Raw genomic sequence first — 27,317 nt, 5'->3', positions numbered from 1 at the left:
GCCGACGCGCACAAGCGAGGGTGTGCGGCTCTGGGACGTGCGTTCCCGCTTGTGGATGTGAGACATCCCAGCTCGTCTTCCCCTTCCGTGAGTCCCTCCTTTCCTCGCAGACCCCACTCGTCGTGGCTGGCTGCCGCCGCAGCTCTCGTGCCAAGCCGGCAGTGCGCGTGCGCGCGGGCACGGGCGCGCGGCCGTCGGGCCCCCGCGCTCCCTCCCCCTCCGGCTCCTCTATAACTTGGCTGGCGTGGAGGAGGCGCCGCCGGAGTCGGAGGGCGGGGAGCTAGGAGGAGGGAGCTCGAGAGTTGTGGAGACTACTGACTAGGAGAAGTCGCAGCCCGCTCAGGCCCGCGTCTTCCCGCTCCCCGTCTTCCTCTCTCACACACCTACTCCGCCCTCCACCCCAGCCCCCGCGCTCGCTCCTTCTCTCGCCCGGGGTTCCTGCCGGTAGCTCTCCGGGTCTTGGCGCGGCGGGGGCGCCCCGGGGGTGCCCTCGCCCTCCTGTTGCAGGCGGGCGGGCGGTATGTGGCGCCTGGTGCCCCCGAAGCTGGGCCGCCTGTCCCGCTCCCTGAAGCTGGCGGCGCTGGGCAGCCTGTTGGTGCTGATGGTGTTGCACTCGCCGTCGCTGCTCGCCTCTTGGCAGCGCAACGAGCTGACCGACCGGCGCTTCCTGCAGCTCAATAAGTGCCCGGCGTGCTTCGGCACGAGCTGGTGCCGCCGCTTCCTCAACGGGCAGGTGGTGTTCGAGGCGTGGGGCCGCTTGCGCCTGCTGGACTTCCTCAACGTGAAGAACGTGTACTTCGCGCAGTACGGCGAGCCCCGCGAGGGCGGCCGCCGCCGAGTGGTGCTCAAGCGCCTCGGCTCGCAGCGCGAGCTGGCGCAGCTCGACCAGAGCATCTGCAAGCGGGCCACCGGCCGGCCCCGCTGCGACCTGCTGCAAGCCATGCCCCGGACCGAGTTCGCGCGCCTCAACGGCGACGTGCGTCTGCTCACGCCCGAGGCGGTGGAGGGCTGGTCGGACCTGGTGCACTGCCCCTCGCAGCGCCTTCTCGACCGCCTGGTGCGCCGCTACGCTGAGACCAAGGACTCGGGCAGCTTCCTGCTCCGCAACCTGAAGGACTCGGAGCGCATGCAGCTGCTGCTGACCCTGGCCTTCAACCCCGAGCCGCTGGTGCTACAGGTAGGCGCGGAGCCAGGGCGGGGGGCGTCCTGGGAGGGGCTGCGCGTGGGAACCGGAGTCGGGAGAAGTGGCTCCGCCCGCGCCCGCCGCCAGTTCGGACTCGGCCCGGCTGGGCCAGGCTGCAGGCTTGGGAAGGGGCGGCTCCGGGGGAGCCCCGGGGCTGTGTAGGGAGGCCGAGGGCGACCCGGCTGATGGAGAGTATCCTCTTGTCACCTAGATTCGGGCGCATTTCGGATTTGACTGCGGATCCCTCAACGCCAGAGGGAGTGCGTCTCTTAACGCTCCCCAAAATGTCTCTACCGCGAGTTTCCTTCCGCTCGCTTCCCTGCCTTTCTGCTTTTATCTGCCGGGCTTGCAGGTCCGCGGCGCAGACTGTTCACGAGCCCTTGAACCCTTTCTTAGTTCTTCTGAAGTGTTTTACACCGCGTTCGCACTTCTTTTCTGGCGCTGGTGGCTGGCTTAACTTCGGTCTCAGAGTCTTTGTTTTCCCTCATTTACCAGTCATTTGGACAGCTAATTCGGGGACAAGTTGGGGAGGATGAAGTCGGAGAATGGGATAGTGGCCGGGGTGGGGTTAATCCGTGAGCCGAGCTTTGGGTGGGATTAGAATCAGAGAAACAGGAAAAGTAAGGCAGCGTCGGACTTGGGGCTGGGAGGGCTTAAGGCCAGGAGGACATTTTCATCCTGATCCTGTGACCTGCCGTATTCATCTGGTAATCTAGTTGAAGGGAGATGAAATACTAGGCCAGAACGAGTATCAGGGAAGGAGATTCTTGCCTTTCGCCAATTGCGTTATTTGCTTTCGTCTGACTTTATTCTGAAAAGTAATGTGTCTTTTAGGGGAATAGGATGGAATCTTTTTACTGGTGACATCAAAAAGAGAACAAAAAACAAAAACACTGTTTACTTTCGGAGTATTTACTTGTTTCTGCACATTCCCACCCGGCTTCAGTGCGGTGTCCTTGAACAGTGATTACAGCTGTGGGGTTGTGGTTTCTCTTGCTGTCTTCAGGAAAAGTTATCGTGCTCCTTTCCATGACAAGAGAAAAAAATGATTTAAAGTTCACAAGTAATTTTGGTATACTTCACATTCTTTCTGGGTTGCTAAGAATGTCACTGAGGGCTGGAGGGTTTGTACAGGGTTTTTTTTTTGTTGTTTTTTGTTTTTGTTTTTTTAATCTAAAATACATTAATATGAAAGTGCAGATTTATTTATATTACTTTCTTTTCTCAAGCTCCACACTGTCCATTTTAGCCAAAAGAAACCAGCTTCGTTTGATTAGTTCAGCCAAATAATGTAAAACAAATATTTTGCCTCAAATGAAACTTTAGTGTGGGTCTTAGTAAATTTCAGGACATCAGAGGCTATGTGTATTGTGTTAATTTTAAAGTCGGAGTGTATTTTAAATACTGCTATATCTCCTAACTGAATGGATGCATAAAACTGGTTAAACTTTCCGTGAAATTTTCTTTATTCAGTAGTTCCCAAACTAGTCAGTCTCTAAAGGTTTAGCCTATATCTATGATGTACATACACTTGAACTGAAGTTTCTCGTTAAGCTATCTTTAAAAAAAGAAAAAAAGCCTTGTTTATATTAACAAGGTTGGTTCATGGAGATTGTATTAGCAATTTGCTGAAGTAGATACCCGGACAAATTCTCTGAGACCCAAAAATTTAGCAAAGAGCTATCTTAGTGTAATATACATTTACTGTACTTAAAATGCTGGCGTCCCTACTGAAAGATTTTTTTATTAGGTAATTTTGAATAGTGGTGTACTAGTAACAACTAATAGTAGAATTGATATTTTAAGAGCATTGTGTAGCCACTTCTTTGTAAGTGTAGTCATAGCATTGAATTTGAGAAACTTTGGCATCTGATTTTACGCTAAGGTAAATTTGTGCTTTGTGCCGGAAGGTTTTATATTTTTTTAAGTTTGAACTTATCATGGCATTCTCAGTTTACTTTGTAGTTGAGATGGTGTGCTTGTATCTTGTTTTCTGTTTAACTTTTCCCTCAAACTTACTCTTTATCTCTTCTCATCTTTAGTGATGAAACAGCCTTTTTTGAAAATGCACAATTATTTTCTTATATATGACACATAATGGCACAATTGCTCTGAGTGGGTAAATAGATGGGCCATAGGATAAGAATTTGTTTTTAGTATGTGATGAAACATGTCGCCACATTTTAGAGTGTGAGATTTGTAAATTACATTTTAAATTTACACAACCCAGTTCCCAAGAATAGTACTAATACTAATATATGTATTATAATTATAGCTAATTACGTACGGTGTAGTATAATTTAGGGGTCTTTAGTAGCAGCCAGTCATATAGGCATGTTATCTTTTTAAAACTGGATTAACAAGCAAGTAGAGGAAGAAGATATTTTTAAGTAAGAGTCTTCGTAGAGCTGCTGCTTTCTTTGTGGAATCACTTGATCTTTGGTAAAAGCTAGTGAATTTACAAGTCTGAACAATATACTTGAGGACTGATGATTGTATAAAACCACCAAAATGGAAGGTATCTCAACATTCTGTGAACAAGTACAAAGGTTGCTGTACAGTAAGTCAAATCATGATGTTCATTACCTTTGTTATCTAGGAAACTACATTTTTAGTATTTATACAGATTTCTATAAAACTGCTTAAAGATGTTTACAGTAATATTGGGATATTAATTGATACTTATAGAAAAACTCAGATTTGGCTGTTTATTGCTTCATGTATTAAAAAAATTTTTTTTTAAGAGTACAAATGTTTTACAGCTTGAAGAGGAACTCATTTTTTTTTCCTCCAGGAGAGGGAGCTACTTGACGAATTTTTGGACAGCTGGTGACACAAACTAGATTTTTCTTACATTGTCCAAAAATTAACAACTTCAGGGGGAAAAAAGTCTTCGAACTGACTTCGTCAAAGTATTCTTAACAAAACTTCCAGTATAGTAAGAATGCTTCAGTATAAGCATGTAAAAATTTCTTTTGATAAGGTGGTTAAGAAAGAACTGAAAAATACTTATGAATTTAATTCATTAAACTCACCTCTTCTGATTTGAAAAAAACAGTAAAATTTGAAGTTGCTATTATGCCTTGAAAGGAGAGGTGAAAGATATTAAGTGTCTGTAAGATGTGTACACACGTACCTTATCTATGTAAGGCTGTATAGATTTGTAATATAAATTTCCGCATATGAAATGGCTTGAGAGTACGGCTTTCTTCCTATTGTTGGATAGTTTCACTAGTTTGCAACAGTTTACTCATAGAATTATTATCTTCAAAAAAAATGTTTATAAACATCAAGCAACAAGAGAATGCTAGTAGTACCTTTATCTTCTGCTCTAATACCCTCTTTTTTTTTTTAATACCTTACTTTACTAAGAGGTGTATGTTAGTGTCAAGTATACTGTAAGACTATGGAGAAAAATGGAGGAGAGGAACTATATTGATTTTTATATTGTGTAAATAGGAATCTTGGAGTATTCAAAAATTGAGTTGAAGTAATTGGCAAGACGACAAGTTATTGTTGATAACTTTTCTATCAGCATTTGTATTTCACCTATTGAACTTACAGAAAGAGACAGAGAAATGCTGTCTGGATTTCTTGAAGTTCAGATAGAATCTCTGACTTTATAACCTGGATGTAGTGAAGATGGTCTTGTTTGTAGGAAATGGAGAAAGTTCTTTGTTTAGGAGGAAGAGCTGGGAGTTTTACTATTTGTGGAACTTCATTTGCCTTACATTTTCTGAATCATGATTTTAGTAGGATTTACTTTATTTTTATAGTATGTGACTATCATTAAGCTATGGCTTTTAAGCTTGTTTTTCTGTTCTTGTAAATGCTGTAATACATACAAAGCACTTCACGTAGTATCTGACAAATTGTAAGCGTTCCATAAATGTTAGATATTGAATAAACTCAAGGTAACTTTAACTGCCTGGTGCATTTGATCAGCTGTTTTGAAGCTCATGTGGAGTATGGATCACCTTAAAAATAACAGTGATTTTGAATATCAGCCATACTTTATACTGATTTTTGTCCATTTTTACTTTTTTTTTTGTAGAAAACTTCCAATTTTTTTTCCCCTTAAAAGTAATTTATATAGGGAACAGCATATTTTTTTAAGTTCACTGGTAAAAATAGAGTTTTTGAAGTAAACAAATAGAAGATTATTTAGCTACTGGTACTTTAGAAAAGTTGATAGATTTTTACTATTGGACTCACTCCCCTCTTTATAGAATGAAACTATTGGATTAGCTCCTTTCAGCCCCAACATTCTGGGGCTTCCAAACTCTTGACTTGAGAAATTTGAGTTTTTTGTTGTTGTTGTTTTCTTTTGAACTTGACTTTAACGAGTGGGTTTAATTAAGCTCTTCTGAAAGGGGATTGGGAGTTGGATGCTCTCTTTCAAGCCTTTTTTCTTACCCCCTACACACATGAAATCAGATTAAAACAAAACCAAAACCAAAACCTTCCTTTAAGGGGAAATATGTGGAGTTAAGGGTAGCCAAGGATCTTGTGAGGCAGTAGTGTGCAAAAGGATGTTCCAGATTTTGTCTCAAGAGTTTCTTTTCAAACAACAGCTTAAGGAACCACCTACTTCTCCTTCACTAGCTGTTTCTTTAGTTACTGTCTTCCTAGATTTCGGCTTCAAAACACATTGGAGATGGTTCCTGGTAGAGCAGTTTTTAATCTAGTAAATTTTGTAAGTTTTTGGACTTTTTGTGGCTTTTCATCTGAGAGTCCATTGACAGTACACTTTTGATTGCCATTCAAGATAATCAGACAAAAATAATAAAACAATTCTGTGTACCTCAAGTCCAAAAAGGGGTGGGGACTTTTATTTTAGAAAGACCCTAGAAACAGGTAATCACCCTTAAGAAAGCATCACTTCCGAATCAGTGGAGCAAAGTCATTTGGCATCCTGGTCTAGTTTCTGGACGTATCCGTATCTTTTGACCATTCTGAATTTTGTCCTTTATATACTTTTGTCTAGTCTTTGAGCTATTCTTTATATTTCCATTGCATAGGTTAGCACATATTCTTCACACATGTTGGGAAATAGAAAGCTTGTTTTTATAGGTCTTCTGGACATGGGTGTCCAGCTTCCCAGGGGATTGTCAAACTGGATTTTATTCTGTTTTTCTGGTTTGTGGTCTCTGGTTTACTTCCTATTTTTCTGTCATTGCTGCTGACTCTTCACAGAATGCTGACTTTTTCTTTCTTCACTTTCACTCATTACTTATACGTTAAATCATGGCCTTATAATTTAAATCTAGCATTTTTCTAATACACTTGATGAACTTTAGAAAATAGTTGTAAAATGACTGAAAATTATTAGTGTAAGGTGAGGTTAGTATAGGTGATAAGTTGTCTGTGAAATTCTTGGGAACTCTTCGAATTTATAATCAAAAGAACTGAATTTGTGTGTTCATTTTACAATCTGTGACAAGGCATTTGGATTGAAAAGATGGAAAAATGGCCCTAGGAAACAAGTAGCTTACTATGTAGGAGGTAGGTACACAAGTGACTAATTAATACACAATCCATGTAATGTAATAAGCCCTGTACAAAAGGTGTATATATACACTGTCATATGACTCAAGGACGGACATATCATTGTATATTGATAGGAATGGTACCAGGGAAAGTTTCAGAGATTTTTGCCAATAGATGGAGGTGGAGAGTGGGAGGAAGGGTGGAGGAGACAGTATTGATAGAGCATCCAGTTCACATTCTGTATTACCACAAAGTTGTTGGATGGTATTGAGCAAGTCACTTAATGTTTCAGATTCTAAGTTTTTTGCATCAGTAAAATGGGGTTGTTAATACTTACTTAACAGGATTGTTTTAAAGATTAAAGGAGAAAGGATTATTCAAGTAATATCTGTTAAATGTTTTCAGCTGTAAAGCTTTTTACAGTGTATTATGTCTTTGAAAATCAGCTTATTCCATTTTTAGTCAGCTATAATAGTTAAAAGTTCTTTAGTACATTATGCTGATGTCTGTCTTAGAAATGTAAAAATCCTACTTTTCTCATTGCAGACATTGAAATGTCACCGTCCTTACATATACATACATCATATGTACCTATTCAGGCTATAATTTTTTAAGAATAGTAGTTTAAAAGGGGGTTAAGGATTTGTCTCATATGAAGTATACTGAATAGAATGAATATGGTAGGAAAGAGGGTTTAGATAAGGATTAAGAAATAAAAAGCAAATAGTTTCTTTTTTTTCTCTGTAAATCATTATTATAGTTGAATAATTCTATTTAGTATGTTTGTAAATGGTAGTACAAAAAAACAGGTTAAGTCTGGAACTTCGACTCAGACAGAATCTTAAAATATTTGTAATCTGAAGTAAGTATGATGCTTCAGTGTCTTCTTTGTATTTTTTCTTTCTAACGCTTTTTTTGGGGTTTAACTCTGAAGTGAAAAGATTTGACAGTAATTATGTGGAATTGGTTAATAGTGCCAGGAACTGATCTGTACACCCTTGGGACACAGTAAGGGTCAGTTGAGACTAGTAAACTTACGCATATTTAAAACTTGTGAACAAGTGATTTTTTTTTTTTTTTTTTTTTTTTTTTGGTGGGGGCAGCATTTCTTAAGCAATTGATTCTTAAAAATAATGTATTTCTGTTAAATTTAGTTTTTTAAAAATGTGTTTTGACATCAGTTTCCAATTTTAGATACAGCTGTTGGACATGATATTCAGTAAAATAACACAACTTTACTGTTTTCAAGGCATTGCTTAATATTGTTGGAATTTGAGGTGGGTGGAAAACGGCATTCAGAAAATTATTTCATGAAATAAATGGGACATATGCTAGGACTTTAAAATCTTGAAATTGTTAAGCTTCTACAGTATTTGCCATGGATTTTGGCTGCTATTTAGCAATATAAATTAAGAAGCTAAGATCTTAGAGAAATTTTAGCAAAAATTCAGTAACCATTAAATCATCCCAGTAATTTTACTATATCTCCCCCTCCAGACAGTTCACCAAACTGTGAACACATTAGTCTGTCACCAGTACAGTTGACTAATCTTTATGAACAGCTGTTACAACATGTGTGTTCCTACAATGGGATTTCATTCAAATTTGGGCTTTAAAAAATAATTTTAAAACTTTAGTTCTTTCTTTCTTTTCTGTCTCTCTGTCTTTTGACGGTATCTCTCTCTGTCACCCAGGCCGGAGTGCAGTAGCATGGTCTCAGTTCACTGTAACCTCTACCTCCCGGGTTCAAGCAATTCCTGCCTCAGCCTCCTCAGTAGCTGGGATTACAGGTGCACACCACCACGCCTGGCTAATTTTTTTGTATTTTTAGTAGAGACGGGTTTCACTATGTTGGCCAGGCTGGTCTTGAACACCTGACCTCAGGTGATCTGCCCTCTTCGGCCTCCCAAAGTGCTGGGATTACAGGCGTGAGCCACCGTGCCTGGCTCCTGTAAGCATTTTCTATCCTTTTGATGACAATACTTTGTAAGAGTGTTTTCAAGCTTAAACTTTTTAATTTTTTTGTAGAAATGCCAGTTATGTAGAAAATCGATATTCACATTTTAGATTGTATGTTTTATTAATAGTTTCTTTGAAGTTAGTTTGTTTATACTAAGAACGTTCAACTTTAACAAAAATCAGTCTTGCATGGTAACACATCTCTTGGTCTGTATTTTATTTTCTCTCTTAAGGCCAACTGCAAAGCTATGTTCCTTTTAATGGAATCTTATGAGGTAATGAAGTATTATAAAATATTTTATATTGTGTAAAAGGAATTTTGATCTTTAAATTTAGTATACAATATTTTTGGTCATGTAGGAGAAAAAAGAATGCAAGCATTTTTAAGTAGACTATTTTAATGTATTAGTCTCATGTCATTTATTGTTTGTAAGTAAATGAAACCAAAATGTATTTGTTTATGTATCTTTACTCATATATTCCATGTCCACCTTTTTCATGACAGTGTTATAGCATGATAGAATGAAATGGCCTTATTAATCTGGCAGGATGATGAATATTGATCAAAGGGTATTATTGTGATATTTTAAAGACTTGTTTTTTTTAGAATAAATACACCACAGCATACTGTTTGATTTCAGTGTGTAAGATAATCTTGAACATTAAGATTTTGACATGTGTTTGTTTTTGCATGACATACATATAGACCACGCTGTAAAGCCTGTGTTGAAGATTTCTGTTTGATTCTGTAAGTCCCAACATGATCTGGTCCTTGCTTCACTCTCCAGATTCCATTACCTCAAGTCATTTCTCCATGCATTTCATTCACTGCAGCTGCTTTGGTCTTTTATTCATTTCTGAGAAGATTTTCATGTGCCTAAACTGCCCCATCTCCAGTCTGCTTAATATTAAACTCATCCTTTAGGTCTCAGCCTAGGTGGAGATCACTTAAGGTAAATAATCAATCTTACATTATTTTTCCAGCATAATGGCTTCTGGAATGCTGCTATGTAATATATAACCTGTTACCTTTATAAAATCTGAAAAATTCTTAAACAGATGGTAAATAAGCAAAAACAAAAGCAGAAACAAAAAAAAAAAAACAAAAAAGCCACCCCAAACTAATAAAGTTTAACTTCAACAGAAGGATATTGGCTTGAGGGGGGTTGTATTAATCTATCTTTTGAATCCATTTTGACTCTTGCAAAGAGTCTTGGCCTAAATTTGCTTCTTACTACCTGTGTGACTTTAGGTAAATCATTTAACACTGTACTAATAAGATTGAACGGGGTTTACAATTGAGGTACTGTTAAACTCTAAATTTCTTTGATTTTACATTTATTTTATTGATCACATAAAATATTTGATTTTGATCTTGGTAGATTATAGGTTATTTCAGCATTTGGAATTTGATTTGTGCTTATCAGTAATAAAAAGCCAGTTAAAATATTGTGTTTATGTGTGTACATGTTTCCAGTTTTTAAATTTCTTGCATTTTTAGTGCTTGTGGATGCTCTCTACATTTCTTATAACATCAGTGGTTTTACAGGTTTAGTGACTAGTCTATATATTTCATTATGAATTAGAAATTACTAGAGCTCAGTAAAGATGTTTCTCTAATTTAGTGATTCTTCACTCTATTTGGAAGAGTGTTCATTATTTGTAGATGCTGTTTTAGTAGGTGTTTAGTAGGTGCATGAAAATAAGCATCTCTCTTGATGAATGTCTGGAATTGTTATTAAAAAATTTTAAATAGGGAAAGGTCGGATTACCCACAAAGGGAAGCCCGTCAGACTAACAGCAGAATCTCTCTGCAGCAAGCCTATAAGCCAGAGGAGAGTGGGGGCCAATATTCCACATTCTTAAAGAAAAGAATTTTCAACCCAGAATTTCATATCCAGCCAAAGTAAGCTTCATAAGCTAAGGAGAAATAAAATCCTTTCCAGACAAGCAAATGCTGAGAGATTTTGTCACCACCAGGCCTGCCTTACAAGAGCTCCTGAAGGAAGCACTAAATATGGAAAGGAAATACCAGTATGAGCCATTGCAAGAACATACCAAATTGTAAAGATAATTGACACTGTGAAGAAACAGCATCAATTAACGGGCAAAATAACTAGCTAGCATCATAATGATGGGATCAAATTCACACATAACAATATTAATCTTATATGTACATTGTGTAAATGCCCCAATTAAAAGACACAGACTGGCAAATGGGATAGAGTTAGAACCCACCAGTGTGCTGTATTCAGGAGACCCATCTCACATGCAAAGACACACACAGGCCCGAAATAAAGGGATGGAGAAACATTTACCAAGCAAATGGAAAGCCAAACAAAACAAAACAAAACAAAAAAAGCAGGGGTTGCAATCCTAGTCTCTGATAAAACAGACTTTTAACCAACAAAGATCATAAAAGACAAAGAAGGGCATTTCATAATGGTAAAGGGATCAATGCAATAAGAAGAGCTAACTATATATACTTGCACCTAATACCAGGAACACCCAGATTCATAAAGTAAGTTTTTAGAGACCTACAAAGAGACTTAGACTCCCACACAATAATAGTGGGAGACTTTAACACCCCACTGTCAATATTAGACAGATAAACGACCAGAAAATTAGCAAGGATATTCAGGACTTGAACTCAGCTCTGGACCAAGCGGACCTAATGCACATCTACAGAACTCTCCACACCAAATCAACAGAATACACATTCTTCTCAGCACTATATTGCACTTATTCTAAAGTTGACCACAGAATTGGAAGTAAGACACTCCTCTGCAAATGCAAAAGAATGAAAATCTTAACAAACAGTCTCTCAGACTGCAGTGCAATCAAATTAGAATTCGGGATTAAGAAATTCACTCAAAGCCACACAACTACGTGGAAACTGAAAAACCTGCTCCAGAATGACTGCTGAGTAAATAATGAAATTAAGGCAGAAGTAAATAAGTTATTTGAAACCAGTGAGAACAAAGATACAACATACCAGAATCTCTGGGACACAGCTAAAGCGATGTTTAGAGGGAAATTTATAGCATTAAAGGCCCACAGAGAAAACGAGAAAGGTGTAAAATCGACATCGTAACATTGCAATTAAAAGAACTGGAGAAGCAACAACAAACAAATTCAAAAGCTAGCAGAAGACACGAAATCACTAAAAGCAGAGCAGAACTGAAGGAGATAGAGACATGAAAAACCCTTCAAAAAATCGATGAATCCAGGAGCTGGTTTTTTGAAAATATTTAAAAAAATAGACCACTAGAAATACAAACTACCATCAGAGAATACTAATCTCTACGCAAATAAACTAGAAAGTCTAGAAGAAATGGATAAATACTTGGACACATATACCCTCCCAAGATGAAATCAGGAAGAAGCTGAATCCCTGAATAGACCAATAACAAGTTCTGAAATTGAGGCGTGATTAATAGCCTACCAACCAAAAAAAGCCCAGGACCAGATGGATTCACAGCCGAATTCTACCAGAAGTACAAAGAGGACTTGGTACCATTTCTTCTAAAACCATTCCAAACAGTAGGAAAAGAGGGACTCCTCCCTGTTTTATGAGGCCAGTATCATCCTGATATGAAAACCTGGCAGAAACACAACAAAACAAGAAAATTTCAGGCCAATATTCCTGGGCCAGTATTCCTGATGAACAACAATGTGAAAATCCTCAATAAAATACGGGCAAACTGAATCCAGCAGCACATCAAAAAGCTTATCCACCATGATCAAGTGGGCTTCATCCCTGTGATGCAAGGCTGGTTCAACATATGCAAATCAATAAATGTAATCCATCACATAAACAGAGCCAATAACAAAAATCACATGATTATCTCAATAGATGAAGAAAAGGCGTTTGATAAAATTCAACACCCCTTCATGCTAAAAACTCTCAATAAACTTGGTATTGATGGAAGGTATCTCAAAATAATAAGAGCTATTTATGACAAACCCACAGTCAATATTACACCCGATGGACAAAAACTGGAAGCATTCCCTTTGAAAACTGGCACACGACAAGGATGCCCTCTCTCACCATTCTATTCAACATAGTATTGGAAGTTCTGGCTAGGGCGATCAGGCAAGAGAAAGAAATAAAGGGTATCAAATAGGAATAAAGGAAGTCAGATTGTCTGTGTTTGCAGATGACATAATTGTATATTTAGAAAACCCCATCGTCTCAAACCAGAATCTCCTTAAGCTGATAATCAACTTCAGCAAAGTCTCAGGATACAAAATCAAAATCAATGTGCAAAAATCACAGGCATTCCTATACACCAATAATAGCCAAATCATGAGTGAACTCCCATTCACAATTACTACAAGGAGAATAAAATACCTAAGAGTACAACTTGCAAGGTATGTGAAGGACCTCTTCAAGGAGAAGTAACAAACCACTGGTCAAGTAAATCAGAGAGGATACAAACAAATGGAAAAACATTCCATGCTTGTGGATAGGAAAAATCAATATCATGAAAATGGCCATACTGCTCAAAGTAATTTATAGATTCAGTGCTATCCCCATCAAGCTACCTTTGACTTTTTTCACAGAATTAGAAAAAACTACTTTAAATTTCATGTGGAACCAAAAAAGAGCCCGTATAGCCAAGATAATGCTAAGTAAAAAGAACAAAGCTGGATGCATCATGCTGACTGACTTCAAACTGTACTATAAGGCTACAGTAACTAAAACAGCATGGTACTGGTACCAAAACAGATATATCGACCAATGAAACAACAGAAGCCTCAGAAATAATGCCACGCATCTGCAACCATCTGATCTTTGACAAACCTGACAAAAATAAGTAATGGGTAAAGGATTCCCTATTCAATCAATGGTGTTGGGAAAACTGGCTAGCCATATGCAGAAAACTGAAACTGCACCCCTTCCTTACATCTTATAAAAAAATTAACTCAAGATGGATTAAAGACTTAAACATAAGACCTAAAACCATAAAAACCCCAGAAGAAAACCTAGGTAATACCATTCAGGACATAGGCATGGTCAAAGATTTCATGACTAAAACACCAAAAGCAATGGCAACAAATGCCAAAATTGACAAATGGGATCGAATTAAACTAAAGAGCTTCTGCACAGCAAAAGAAACTATCATCAGAGTGAACAGGCAGCCTACAGAGTGGGAGAAAATTTTTGTAATCTATCCATCTGACAAAGGGTTAATATCCAGAATCTACAAGGAAAAACAAATTTTACAAGAATAAAACAACCCCATCAAAAAGTGGGTGAAGGATATGAACAGACCCTTCTCAAAAGAAGACATTTATGGCTGGGCATGGTGGCTCATGCCTGTAATCCCAGCACTTTGGAAGGCTGAGGCGGGCGGATCATGAGGTCAAGAGATTGAGACCATCCTGACCAAACTGGTGAAACCCTGTCTCACTAAAAATACAAAAATTAGCTGGGCATGGGTGGACATGCCCTACAAAGACTTGGAACCAACCCAATCAATGCCCATCAGTGATAGACTGGATAAAGAAAATGTGGCACATATACACCATAGAATACTATGCAGTCATGAAAAGAATGTGTTCACGTCCTTTGCAGGGACAGGGATGAAGCTGGAAACCATCATTCTCAGCAAACTAACACAGGAACAGAAAACCAAACACTGCATGTTCTGACTTATAAGTGGGAGTTGAACAATGAGAACACATGGGCACAGAGAGGGGAACATCACCCATCAGGGCCTGTCAGGGGGTGCGGGGCTGGGGGAGGGGGATAGCATTAGGAGAAATACCTAATATAGATTACAAGTTGATGGATGCAGCAAACCACCATGGCACGTGTCTACCTGTATAACAAACCTGCACGTTCTGCACATGTATCCCATAACTTTATAATGATAAAAGTGTAAATACTTTGGTAAACAATTCCTTACTGAATAGTGTTGAATGTGCAACGTTCATTCATTTTCATATCTTTTTTTCTTTGATCCTTAGATTGCCCTGATGAATATGGTGATACGAATATTCCAGTTTTACAGAGGAAAAAACCAAAGCTCAGAAAAGTTACTGCTTTGCCATCGTTATAGCTAGTGAGATGTAAGGGTGGAAGGGACTTCACAATCTAGCACTGTAATTTAAGATTCATTTTTCTACTTATATACTATTTTGGCCATTAAATATAGAAATTTTATGAAATATTGTATTCCTATAAAGAGTATAAAGTATCCAAATTTTCCAGTCTTTAATATTGATTACATACATTACATATCACCTTCTCTTAAGGCGACGTTAGTGGTTTTGTTTCTGAAATCTTGGCTTTCAGATGCTGTCAGTATGTACAATATTGTTATTAGTATTATTTGAGTTGTATGCTATCCAAGAAGTAGGTTGTGGTTTTGTAACCAAATTTAAAAAAGATGCCTAGACGTGATTTATATTACGCTTCAAATTCAAAACAGATTTTGCTTTAAAAATTAAAAGTGAAAGCATTTAATATTTTTTCAGCTCTTAGCAGTTAACCATGCTGCTTTTCTAAAGACATCTTCTTTAGTTATTACCAACTTAATTTTTAAAAAAAATAGTTATAGAAAAGTAAATATATAATTGTTTTGGGCCTTTGTACAACCTTTAACTAATATTTACTTTAAAAAATTCTACGTTTTTCACTTTATGTCATATATACAATCCTGATTAAAAGCCTAGCAAAATTAAGTGACGTGCCTCCAATCCAGAGTTAGGATTGATATCATTCTAAATTTAAATGTTCCTTTTTTCATTTGAAAAGTATTTGTACATTTTGTTCAGTTGTACATAATTTATTAAAATCACATTTTGTTTTATTACTTTAAACTATATGCTTGTGCTAGACAATCTGAAAAATCTGATTTTAAAATTTTGTTTTAAATAGAAAAATGTAGACCTTAGCAGTAAACTTTCTGTCCTACCTAATGTGTTTTATGCACTGTGGAAGTTTGGTAATCAGGAATAAATTATTTTCTTACTGCTTGATACGTTTAACAAATCCAAGTTCTAACGTATATAAATTTTGTCTCTCAAACTCTGCTTGACCATGGTAATTTGATTCTAAGCCCGAATTGCATTAATCACAAATTACAAATATTTTGGCTTTCCTTGAGGATTTTCTTTGGACTACAGTGTGTTCCATAGAATTGTATTATCAGTAATGAAATCTGACTTTTGATTAGACAATTAAAAATTTTTATCATCTGAGCAAATGGTGTGAATTCATTTATTAAAGTTCTTCTGAAAGATTAGGTAGCAAACTATATGAAAGAACTGTAGTGTTCTTCTTAAAATGAGGCATAACAGAATTTCAGTTAACATTGTCAGAAAGCACTCTATGAATATAAAGTTGCTCAGTGTGACATTTACTCATATATGTTACCCTCTTCTATGGGGAACTTGGGTAATGAAGTGTAGTTTTGACTGCCGTTTGTCAGTTGGAAAGGTTCCAAAAACAAGCATTTGTACATGTGCAGATGTTGGCCTTGTTCTTCATTTCTCCTGTTGTCAAAGACCATTTCATTTTCACAAAGATATGTTTGTATCTGTTCTACAATATGGCATGTGAATAATATACCAGTAGTGTATGGAGGAGTTTTTTGTTTTATTTTTTGCATGACAAAACTATGTAATCTTACATATTTCTTATTTTAGTGCTTTCGTTTTTATGTCAGGGTCTTTATACATGAATGTTTCTGGGAAATAGTTAAATCTTTTGTAATTGTCTAACAAAAATTTCAAGGTCACGGAGGTATTTTAAGTTGGGGGAATAGCTGAGAATGCTGTTTGGTTCTTCAACAGTTTTTGTATTGCACATTGGACACAAGTAATCTCTTTTTCTAATTCCCAAAATAAATTTTAAAATTCTCAGGCAAGGCACAAAATTAGATATGTGTTTACCTCTAACTTCTAAAGAACCAGTACGTATGACCTCCTAACTAAAATGGAATCAATTAAATTACTATAATTAATGATTCATATGTATCTGTTTTTCATTTACATAATTAGGATTTCATCACAAAGCTACAATATTAAAATTTAAGAGAAAAACGTTATATACACAAAGAACAAGTACAGATACTGTGCATTGTTATAGTTGAAAGGGAGCAATTGAAATTGGTAATTATGGAGAAAGTATAATTCTCAATTTGTTTTTTGTTTTAAAGTTGATAAAATTTTAATGCAAGGATATTGAGTTGTGACAGTTTTATAAAGTTCAGGGCAAAATTAATATTGCCTGTTTTCCTAAGAGATACAAGAATAGGAGCCTGACTTTGGGGTCACTAAGTGTATGTAGATTGTTCAGTTTCTAGCAATAGAGTATTGATACAGGCATGCCTTGGAGATATTAAGAGTTTAGTTCCAGACCACCTCAGTAAAGCAAACATCATGATAAAGTGAGTCATGTGAATTTCTTGGTTTCCCAGTGCATATAAAAGTTCTGTTTACATTATACTGTAGTCTACTAAGTATGTAAGCATTATGTCTAAAAAATATATAGATACTTTAGTTAAAAAATACTTTTTTTTTTGGCTAAAGAATGTTAATGATCATCTGAGCCAAATCTTCAGTGAGTTGTAATCTGTTTGCTGGTGGAGGGTCTTGCCTCAATGTTGATGGCTGCTGACTGATCAGGGTGGCTATGACAGTTATTTCTTAAAATAAAATGACAAATGTAGTTTGCTGCATCAGTCGACTCTTCCTTTCAGGAAGGATTTTTCTGTAGTTTGCCATGTTTTTCATAGCATTTTACCCACTGTAGAATTTCAAAATTGGAGTCAGTACTCTCAAACTCTACTGCTGTTTGTCAACTAGGTTTATGTCATATTATAAGGCCTTTGTTGTCATTTCACTAATATTCACAGCATCTTCACCGGGAGTAGATTCCATCTCAAGAAACCACTTTCTTTGCTCATCCATAAGAATCAACTCCTCTTCTTTTCAAGTTTGATCGTGAGATTTCAGTAATTTAGTGTTCACATCTTCAGACTCCACTTCTAATTGTGGTTCTCTTGCTCTTTTCACTCTATCTATAGTTACTGCCTCTACTACAGTCTTGAACCCCTCAAAGTTATCTATGGGATTTGGAATCAACTACTTCCAAACTCTGTTAATGTTGGTATTTTGACCTCCTCCCATGAATCACAGATACACTTCATAGTATCTAGATTGGCAAACTATTTTCAGAAGATTTTCAATTTACTCTTCCAAGATCCATTAGAGGAATTACTATGTATGGCAGTGATAGCCTTACAAAATATTATTTCTTAAATCATAAGACATGAAAGTTGAAATTACTCCTTGATCTGTGGGCTGCAGAATGGATGTTAGCAGGCGTGAAAATAACATGAATCTCCTTGCACACCCCCATCAGAGCTTTTGAGTAGCTAGGTGCATTGTCAGTGAGCAATAATGTTTCAAAAGGAATCTTTTTTTTCTGAGCAGTAGATCTCAATGGTGGGCTTAAAATATTTAGTAAAGGATGCTGTAAACCATTGTGTTGTCATGCAGGCCTTCTTGTTACATATATAGAGTGAAGGCAAATCAATTTAGCATCATTCTTTTTTTTTTTTTTTTTTTTTTTTTTTTTTTTTTTGAGACGGAGTCTCGCTCTGTCGCCCAGGCTGGAGTCTGGAGTGCAGTGGCCGGATCTCAGCTCACTACAAGCTCCGCCTCCCGGGTTCCCGCCATTCTCCTGCCTCAGCCTCCCGAGTAGCTGGGACTATAGGCGCCCGCCACCGCGCCCGGCTAGTTTTTTGTATTTTTTTAGTAGAGACGGGGTTTCACCGTATTAGCCAGGATGGTCTCGATCTCCTGACCTCGTGATCCGCCCGTCTCGGCCTCCCAAAGTGCTGGGTAGCATCATTCTTAAGGATTCTGGGATTTTTGGAATGGTAAACAATTACTGTTTTCAACTTAAAGTCACCAGCTGCATTAACCCCTAACAAGAGACTCTGCCTTTGGTTTGAAGCTTTGAAGCCGGGCATTGGCTTCTTAGATCTATTTGTGAAAGTCCTAGGAAGCATTTTCTTCCAATAGAAGGCTGTTTGATCTACATTGAAAATCTGTTGATTAGTCACTTTCATCAGTTATCTTAGCTAGATCTTCTGGATAACTTGCTGTGGTTTCTATATCAGCACTTGCTGCTTCTCTTTGCACTTTTATATTATGGTGATGAATTTGTTCCTTAAACTGCATTAACCAACCTCTACTACCTTTAGACTTTTCTTCTGAACTCTGAGCCTTCATAGAATTGAGGAGAGTTGGGTTCTTGTTCTGGATTAGGTATTGGCTTAAGGGAATGTTGTGACTGATTTGATCTTTTACCCAGATCACTAAAACGTTCTCCCTATTAGCAATAAGGCTGTTTTGCTTTCTTAACATTTGTGTGTTCACTGGCGTAGCACTTCTGATTTCTTTTGATAATATTTCCCTTGCATTCACAGCTTGGCTGTTTGGGTTAAGAAGCCTAGCTTTCTGCCTATCTCAGTTTTAGATGTGCCTTCTTCACTATACCTATTGTTGCTAGCTTTTGATTTCAAATGAGAGACCTGCAACTCTTTTCATTTGCTTACTTAGAGACCATAGTAGGATTAATAGGCTTATTTTCAGTATTGTTGGGTCTCAGGGAACAGGGAGGCCCGAGAAGAGGGAAGAGATGGGGGAACGGCTGGTTGGTGGATCAGTCAGAACACACACATTTATTGATTCCTTTTTTTCTCCAATGTTCATTTTCTAATATGTATTTTAGCAGTGGAAAGTACCTTAGATAAAGCCTGTTATTTTACTTAAGGTGAAAATGAGTGTTCGTGGTCATGGAGCACTTTTCTTTTGATTTAGGATGATAATCCTCCCAGTAGTTTTAAAATCCATTAGAAAACCTTGCTAAGATGAGAATAATTTTGAGGCTGGGCCAAGGAGAACAGAAAATATGGCTGGGAAAGGGAAACAAGATAAACTTGGACCAGATGTGCTCAGAGTGGAGGTTGCATTAATAGGATATCAGTTTGTCCCTTCCAAACCTTTGGATGTAGGGTAAGAGACACCTCTCAAGAATCTTTCCCTGAATTCCACCCCACCTGCTTCCTGACTAGGTAAGGCCCCTGCTAAATGCTCCCCTGGGACCTGCACCACTGCTTAGTAACTAACACTTTTCATATTCATAATTATTTGTTTGGTGTCTGCATGCTCTTCTAACATAAAAGCCCATGGCTAAATGGAGACTGTTTGGTTCACCCTTAATTGCCACCATAACACAGTTCCTAATGCCTGGTAAATAACTGCTGGTTAATAGGCTGCAGTGCTATCGGTTTAAATAAAAGGATTGGTTGACTACATTTACACAAGTGAAGAAGATAAGGGAAAGCGTAAATACTTTCAGATTTGGTAATAAAGACAGTATCTTCCCTCTTATTGATCAATTTGGGTCTTAGATTTTGATAAGCAAGACTTGTCATCCTATTTTAGCTTTATAGTGTAAAGTTCTCTATTTAAATATTTTTCAGGTCCGTGGTATTGGTATGAATTAGGAAAAAATGAATTTAATCTCTAATAAACTGTCGAATGTAGTAAGAACATCCAAAGTCATTCCTAGTAGCAATTTCTACTGAAAGGATCTGAGGATAGACCTAGGATATATTCATCAGAATCTCTTGTGATATTAAGATAATTCTTTTGTAGAGTTTTCCGTCTGATGAAGGTTGGCCATTTGCAAAGTATCTTGGAGCTTGTGGAAGAATGGTGGCTGTAAATTATGTTGGAGAAGAACTGTGGAGTTACTTTAATGCGCCATGGGAGAAACGAGTTGACCTCGCTTGGCAATTAATGGAAATAGCAGAACAGCTTACAAACAATGACTTTGAATTTGCACTCTACCTCCTGGACGTCAGCTTTGACAATTTTGCAGTTGGTCCTAGAGATGGGAAGGTAATCATTGTGGATGCTGAAAATGTTTTGGTTGCTGACAAAAGATTAATTAGACAAAGTAAGTATATAGTTTTTAGATTTTTTTCTACTCATTTTTTCCTATGTCAATATAATGTTTATACTTGTATGAAATGAGCCTTGAATTTCCTCCTTAGATGGCAACTTTACACATCTTTCTTTGCTTTATATAACCACTGTCAATAAACGAATACAGATCCTCTTTGACTTACTAGGGGATAACATCTTGATAAACGCAGTCTACGTTGAAAATATTGTTGTTTGAAATACATCTAACATATGGGGCATCATAGCTTAGTCTCGCCTACCTTAAACATACTCAGAGCACTTACATTAGCCTACAGTTGGGGGAATTGTGTAAAGTAAAACCTATTTTATAATAAACTGTTGAATATAATTATATTCATGTAATGTGTTGAATTCTGTACTGAAAGTGAAAAACAGAATGGTCGTATGGGTTCTTGAAATATGGTTTGTACTTTATTTTTAACCATTTTGGTGATTCCTGGGACTGCAGCTGTGAATTTGGTTTGACATTCTGATTATTACATCTCACCCAAAACTTTGCTCTCAGTTTATTTTTGAGTTCTTCACAGGATAGATGGATAGTGTCTGAAGTGTTTTGAAAATTAAATGCCATAGAAGTTTTGAAGCGTCAGGGACAAAGCCTGTAGGTCTAGAACCAATTCAGTTAGAAAAACCAAACGGTGTTGCTCCATGGTGAGGGTTTTATATTTTTTAATCTCTTCTTTCCCCCTGATAAAAGTAATATAAATATATTTTGACAAAGGCTGAAAATTTGTGGCACCTGGGGAAAAGTTTATGTGACAGCCATCTATTAGGTTGACATTTACTTTTTGCATGATCTTAGCATGATCCTATTAAATACTTGATTTTCCCACCCCCTTGTTCAGATTTTATAATTACCAGACTATTTCCTGATTATTTATTGACTTGCCCTGTAGATCCTCCTATGGGAGGTGAACATCCTGCTGAAATATTCTACTCTCTATTTACCTCTTCCTACATTTGTGAATATTGTAGCAGCGTATACTATGCTTTTTTGAAGTGTACACAAGCAGGTGGTTTTTATTATATTCATAAAGTGCAATTTTCCTAAGCTTAAAAAATTATTTCAGTGTTTATAAAAAATTTTTTTTATAATTCATTTTATGCAGACATTCCTGGAATAATTATTACTAATTCCTGACCTTAGATGAATCCAACCATATAGCTTCTGTATTCTTACATTTCATACAGTGAGCATTGCTCTAGTAATACTTTAAATGTGTTCATTTCTTTTCAGATGTCTCATGGGTCCTCTAAGTAGCCATTTTGCAAAAGCCTCTGTCCGTTCATTCACTCCCTTTTCTTTCCACTTTCTAGTAAATTACCTTTATTTTATTTCTTCACAGGGAAATTGAGATTTTGCTGTGGCAACTCCCTCAGTGTCCTTTATTGTCTAAACCTCATTAAAACAACACACATTGGTCTTTCTTTTTCAGATAGATTCTTCTTTGAGAACTTGTTACATCAGTTACCTTCTTCAGTGTCCCACCTCCTTTTAATATCCAACGTTTCTTTTGCCTCCCTATAAAAAGTATATGTAAGATTCTCTTCTGCTTCTCCTTGCTTGTCCACTGTTTTATTTAAAAGTATTTATTGCCTTTCTGCTTCCTCAGCCTCTGTTCATTCCTTAGTCCATTAAAACCTGACATAGACCTCTGCCTTGCCATTAGCAACCTCCTAATTGGCAAATTTGTGAAGTGATTTTGACTAGTATCAACTTCTTGAAGTTGTTTCCTCTTTGGAATAGTAACCTTAAAAAAACATTAATCTTACTACTCTTTTGCTTAAATGGTTTTAATGACTTCCCGTTGTTCTTGAAGTAAAATCCAAACGCCTTGCCAGGGCATAATCTGTAATCTGTGTGACTTGGCCCTCTTCTGATTCCTTTTTTTCTTTTTTGAGACAGGGTCTCTGTCACCCAGGCTGAAGTGCAGTGGCATGATCACGGCTCACTGCAGCCTCGACCTCCCTAGCTCAAGTGATCCTCCTGCCTCAGCCTCCCAAGTAGCTGAGACTACAGGCATACACCACCATGCCTGACTAATTTTTTAATTTTTTGTAAAGGTGGGATCTCGCTAAGTTGCCCAGACTGGTCTCAAACTTGTGGGCTCAAGCAGTCCTCTCACCTTCGCCTCTCAGAGTGCTGGGATTACAGATGTGAGCCCACCCCGCCCATACAGCCTTATGTATGTATGTATTTTTCGAGTGTTTCATTTTTAATACCCCTCTGTCTATTGCCCTCAGTGCTTCTGCTACAATGGTCTTTTGTTTTCCTGAATGAATTGGCCCACTTCTGGGCATTCCCATATGCAGTTTCCTCTTCCAAAAATGTCTCTTCCTTCCATATACAGCTAGCTATTTGTTTTTCAAGCCTGGGCTCCTTCAAGTACATGTGTGCTTATGTGTTCTCAATATGCCTATTATCCCTCTTATCTCAAACTCATGTTTCAAGTCTAGTTCTAGTTGCACATGTGACGTGCCAACCTGATACCTTATAGCTCCTTTATATTTATGTTGTCTATATATAAAATATTGACACTATTATGCAATTGTACATACCTTGTCATCCAATTAGAACCTTAAACTTTACCCATATACTTACTTATTTTTGCCTGAAATGTTTCTCCAATCTAACTTTTCATTCTGGGCCCTCTATAGTTGCTGTCATGGTCTTAATCCTTCCAGTCTTCAGGCCAGAGTTATCTTTCTATGAAATAAATTATGGTCATGATTACACAAGTTACGACCTATTTCTCTAGCGTCACCTGTATCTCCTTGCCAACTACCTTTCTCACACTGTAGCCACAGTGAACTTATTGCTTCGTCAACCAAATGGACCAATCTCTTAAGTCCATGCCTTTGCATATACTGTGTCCTGAACCTAGAGTGCTATTTTTCCTAGTTTCTTTTCAGATTTGTTATCTTTTAAGACCTAAATCAGATGTTCTCCTTTTTGCAGCCTTCTACAGCCCCAGGGATAAGTGCTAATTCCCCACTATTCCTGTAGCATTGTGTCATTTTCTTTATGGCACTTTCTGTATACGATGGAAAGTCACTAGACTAAACCTGTAAGTGGTAGGGACCTTTTTGAATCTTTCTGCCTAGCATTGGTGGGCTCTCAGTGAATGTTTGTATGAATTTATATATTTAAATGTTTAAAGTTATAATATACTTTTACCTAAAAGTATAGAACAAATACTATTAATTAGTGAAATACTCTATTTTTGGAAGCAATGAAAACTACTTAAAAAATTTTTTTCTATTTCTGCTTTTCCTCCTTTCACAGATAAACCTGAAAATTGGGATGTATGGTATGAAAGCAAGTTTGATGACTGTGATAAGGAGGCTTGCTTATCATTTTCAAAAGAAATTCTTTGTGCTCGTGCCACTGTGGACCACAATTACTATGCTGTTTGTCAGAACCTCTTATCCAGACATGCCACCTGGCGTGGCACGTCTGGAGGACTCCTTCATGATCCACCAAGTGAAATTGCCAAAGATGGCCGGCTCGAGGCCTTGCTGGATGAGTGTGCCAACCCAAAGAAGCGCTATGGCAGATTCCAGGCTGCAAAAGAACTGCGTGAATACCTAGCACAATTAAGTAACAACGTGAGGTAGTCTATGGTGACCTTTTCTTTTTTCCTCCATTGAAACAGCACTGGCTAAAACTAAACCACCAAAAAACTATCTGAAAAAATGAAATTTGGAAATGTTACATTCAGAGGATGATAAACTTGCACTGATAGAACTTAATGTTAACATCCATCAAAATAAGACATTACTTCAAAAATCACATGATGCTTCTGCAAATAAGTATGATAAACTTTGGAGGCTTGAGCTGTCATCAGCTGCTCCCCACTACACCAGAATGCTTGAGTGGATTAATGAATATTGTTAAGCTATTGGAAATGAGTCTGATAGTACATTGACTTGTGTATCAAAGGGTACTTGGTACTTAGTTTGCATTTACTATCATGATTTTGTGAATCTCTTGCATTTACTTTGAATGTCAAGTCAGATTGGCCTGTTTTATAGGCTGCTTTTTCCTTTTGATGTGTAGGGTTTTTTCCCATTTTTTTTTTTAAATTAAATTTTGAAAATTCAGGTTACTGTAGGTGTTCATTTAAATTTTTACTAGTTCTCATTCAGTGCTATTTGGTACGTATTTACTGTTAGGGCAGGATTCCCAGGTTTACTGTGTGTGTGTTTTTTTTAAAGAAAGCTAAATATTATATGATGTAAATACTTCTTTTCACCACCTTCTGTAGTTTCACCATTGCATGGTATCATTTCTGGTTATTTAACAGTTATATTCCTCTATGCCAATAATTACAAGTATACACTAAACATGAAGTTTGGCATATGTTGCAAAATGTCATTTTATCTTTTACTAAAGGCTTTAAGAAGAATATACTAGAATCTGTATCTCGATGTTAATTTTGACTCAGAAAAAAAATACAACCCAGTATCTAAAAAGTGTTAACTAGTCCAAGATAGTAATGCATATGCCAAAGAAATATTACACCTAGTCTCACGTTTAGAATTTAAAATAGAATTGATCACCTACTTATTCTTACCACCCTACTTCCAGTTTTCTAGCTCTGTCATTATTAAATTCAGATCTTCCTGATGATTCTTTCTGTTAAAGTTAAACTACTGCTTTCAAGTAATATAAAGTTATCCTACCTTTTACTAGTAGGTAGTTTTGCAAAAGTGACATGGTAGCCATTGTTTGAATTTAATTGGGCATCATAACCTTTTATTTGTTGAGGAACTAATCATTATCACAGTAAAGCAGACAAGTTAGCCAGTCACCCCACTTTGGTCTTCTTTACCTAATGGTTAAACATCAAAACATCAAATTTAATTATTTGCATAGAAATGTATGGGCTCTTTAAACAATGTTACAGTATGTAAGTTGACTATCACTAACAGGTAATATTTTTCTGTTTGAAGTTGTTACTTTTGTTTACAGCCAAATTTGATGTAGTGTGCAGTAGTGAGCTCTAGACTGATCTTTTTCTAAATCAGAAAGTGATTAAAGTATGCACAACCAAAGCCACGTTTTTCTTTTTCATTTATTCAGCAACTATTTATTAAGCATCAACTCAGTGCCAGGCACGTTACTAGCTGCTACATACTGTCTGAACATGACATATGGTTAAGTAACTTTACAATTATTATCAAATACTTCAATGTAGATATTTCTTAAGTTGAAATAGCATTAACTAGGATAATGCATTCATGTTATTTTATTGTCTTGTGATAGAAATTCAACTTGTACCATCTAAAACTAGGTTGCTATAAAAATAGGAGGATGAAGTCAGTAAAGTTAATTCCAGTTTAAAAACTGGAAGGAAAAGATAAGAGCTCTCCATTATAAAATAGTTGCATTATGTTAATTTTTACGTATTAGTGCATTGCATATATCAACTGGCCCTCAATGAAGCATTTAAGTGCTTGGAATTTTACTAAACTGACTTTTTTGCAACTTTGGAAGATTTTTGAGGGGAGTAGTTAAAATTGCCAAACACCTCTTACTCAAAACTTCAAATAAAATACACATTTTGAAAAGGGAACACCTTTTATATTTGATAAGTTTTCATTATAAACCTTACAGTACCAGTCACAAAGAGGTTGTCTATGGTTTAGCAAACATTTGCTTTTCTTTTTGGAAGTGTGATTGCAATTGCAGAACAGAAAGTGAGAAAACACTGCCAGCAGTGATTGCTACTTGAGGTAGTTTTTTATAACTACCATTTCCCCTCCATGAAATTATGTGAAATTTATTTTATCTTTGGGAAAAGTTGAGAAGATAGTAAGAGAATTAGGAATTTAAAATTACAGGGAAAAATATGTAAGTGAAAAGCAATAAATATTTTGTTCACTTTGCTATCAAGATGTTCACTATCAGATATTTATTATATGGCAGCAATTTATATTTTTAATCATTGCCCATTAATAGACGCAGTAAAATATTTTTGAATCAGACATTTGGGGTTTGTATGTGCATTAAAATTGTCTTTTGTACTGTAAGTTACTGTTAATTTGAATATTTTATCAAACTGTCTCCCTGTGCCTTTATAATATGAAGTTGTTTCTACAACTTTTAATGATCTTAATAAAGAATACTTTAAGAATGACACTTTTCAGACTATTTCTTAATTTCAGATATCCACATTTTTCTTGAGTGGAAAGTGAATTTGAGTAGATAAGTTACTAGTTTCCTCTAGCATGCACTTTGATTAGAATTTTGAGGGAACTACTGATTGGGTGTGCACCAGGCTTAAAGGTTGTGTGTGTTTCCTTTTTCTGTAGTAGTGAGTTTTTAAAAAATTTTACCACTAAAATGGAATTAAAAAAAAAAAAACCTCTATGGAAATTTTCAAATGTATGCAAGAGAATAACATAATGAACAGTAGTATAACTATCATTACACTAACTTCAAAAGTTAAAAACATGTGGCCAAACTAGTTTCATCTCTAAACTACTTGCTTCCAGCTTATTTTGAAGTAAATCTGAGATGTATCATTAGATTTATATTAGGCATTTTCTCCTAGTAAAACACAATACTATTTTTTTGTTTGTTTTTTGACTGAGTCTCGCTTTGTCACCCAGCCTGGAGTACAGTGGCACGATCTCGGCTCACTGCAACCTCTGCTTCCTG

At 37.1% G+C, this 27,317-nt stretch overlaps 1 protein-coding gene across 1 annotated transcript; it reads left to right on the top strand.

The window, feature by feature from the left end:
- DIPK2A (divergent protein kinase domain 2A) lies at nucleotides 1-26,795 on the top strand. The gene is made up of 3 exons (XM_010381305.2): nucleotides 1-1,177; nucleotides 20,318-20,621; nucleotides 23,937-26,795. The coding sequence occupies exons 1-3, from the start codon at nucleotides 521-523 to the stop codon at nucleotides 24,266-24,268; spliced, it is 1,293 nt and encodes a 430-aa protein (XP_010379607.1). The 5' UTR covers nucleotides 1-520; the 3' UTR covers nucleotides 24,269-26,795.
- Nucleotides 26,796-27,317: the final 522 nt, after the last annotated feature.

The sequence above is a fragment of the Rhinopithecus roxellana genome, chromosome 1 (assembly GCF_007565055.1).
Source record: "Rhinopithecus roxellana isolate Shanxi Qingling chromosome 1, ASM756505v1, whole genome shotgun sequence".
In the NCBI taxonomy this organism is placed as follows: Eukaryota; Metazoa; Chordata; class Mammalia; order Primates; family Cercopithecidae; genus Rhinopithecus; species Rhinopithecus roxellana.
The sequence above is the reverse complement of the archived record's forward strand: the minus strand, read 5'-3'. Positions and strand labels throughout refer to the sequence as shown.

Excerpts from the sequence above, each read along its gene's own strand:
- DIPK2A (XM_010381305.2), top strand. The coding sequence starts at position 521 with ATGTGGCGCCTGGTGCCCCCGAAGCTGGGCCGCCTGTCCCGCTCCCTG. Across the intron at positions 1,178-20,317 it reads CCGAGCCGCTGGTGCTACAG|AGTTTTCCGTCTGATGAAGG; the intron begins GTAGGCGCGGAG and ends ATTCTTTTGTAG. Across the intron at positions 20,622-23,936 it reads CAAAAGATTAATTAGACAAA|ATAAACCTGAAAATTGGGAT; the intron begins GTAAGTATATAG and ends CTCCTTTCACAG.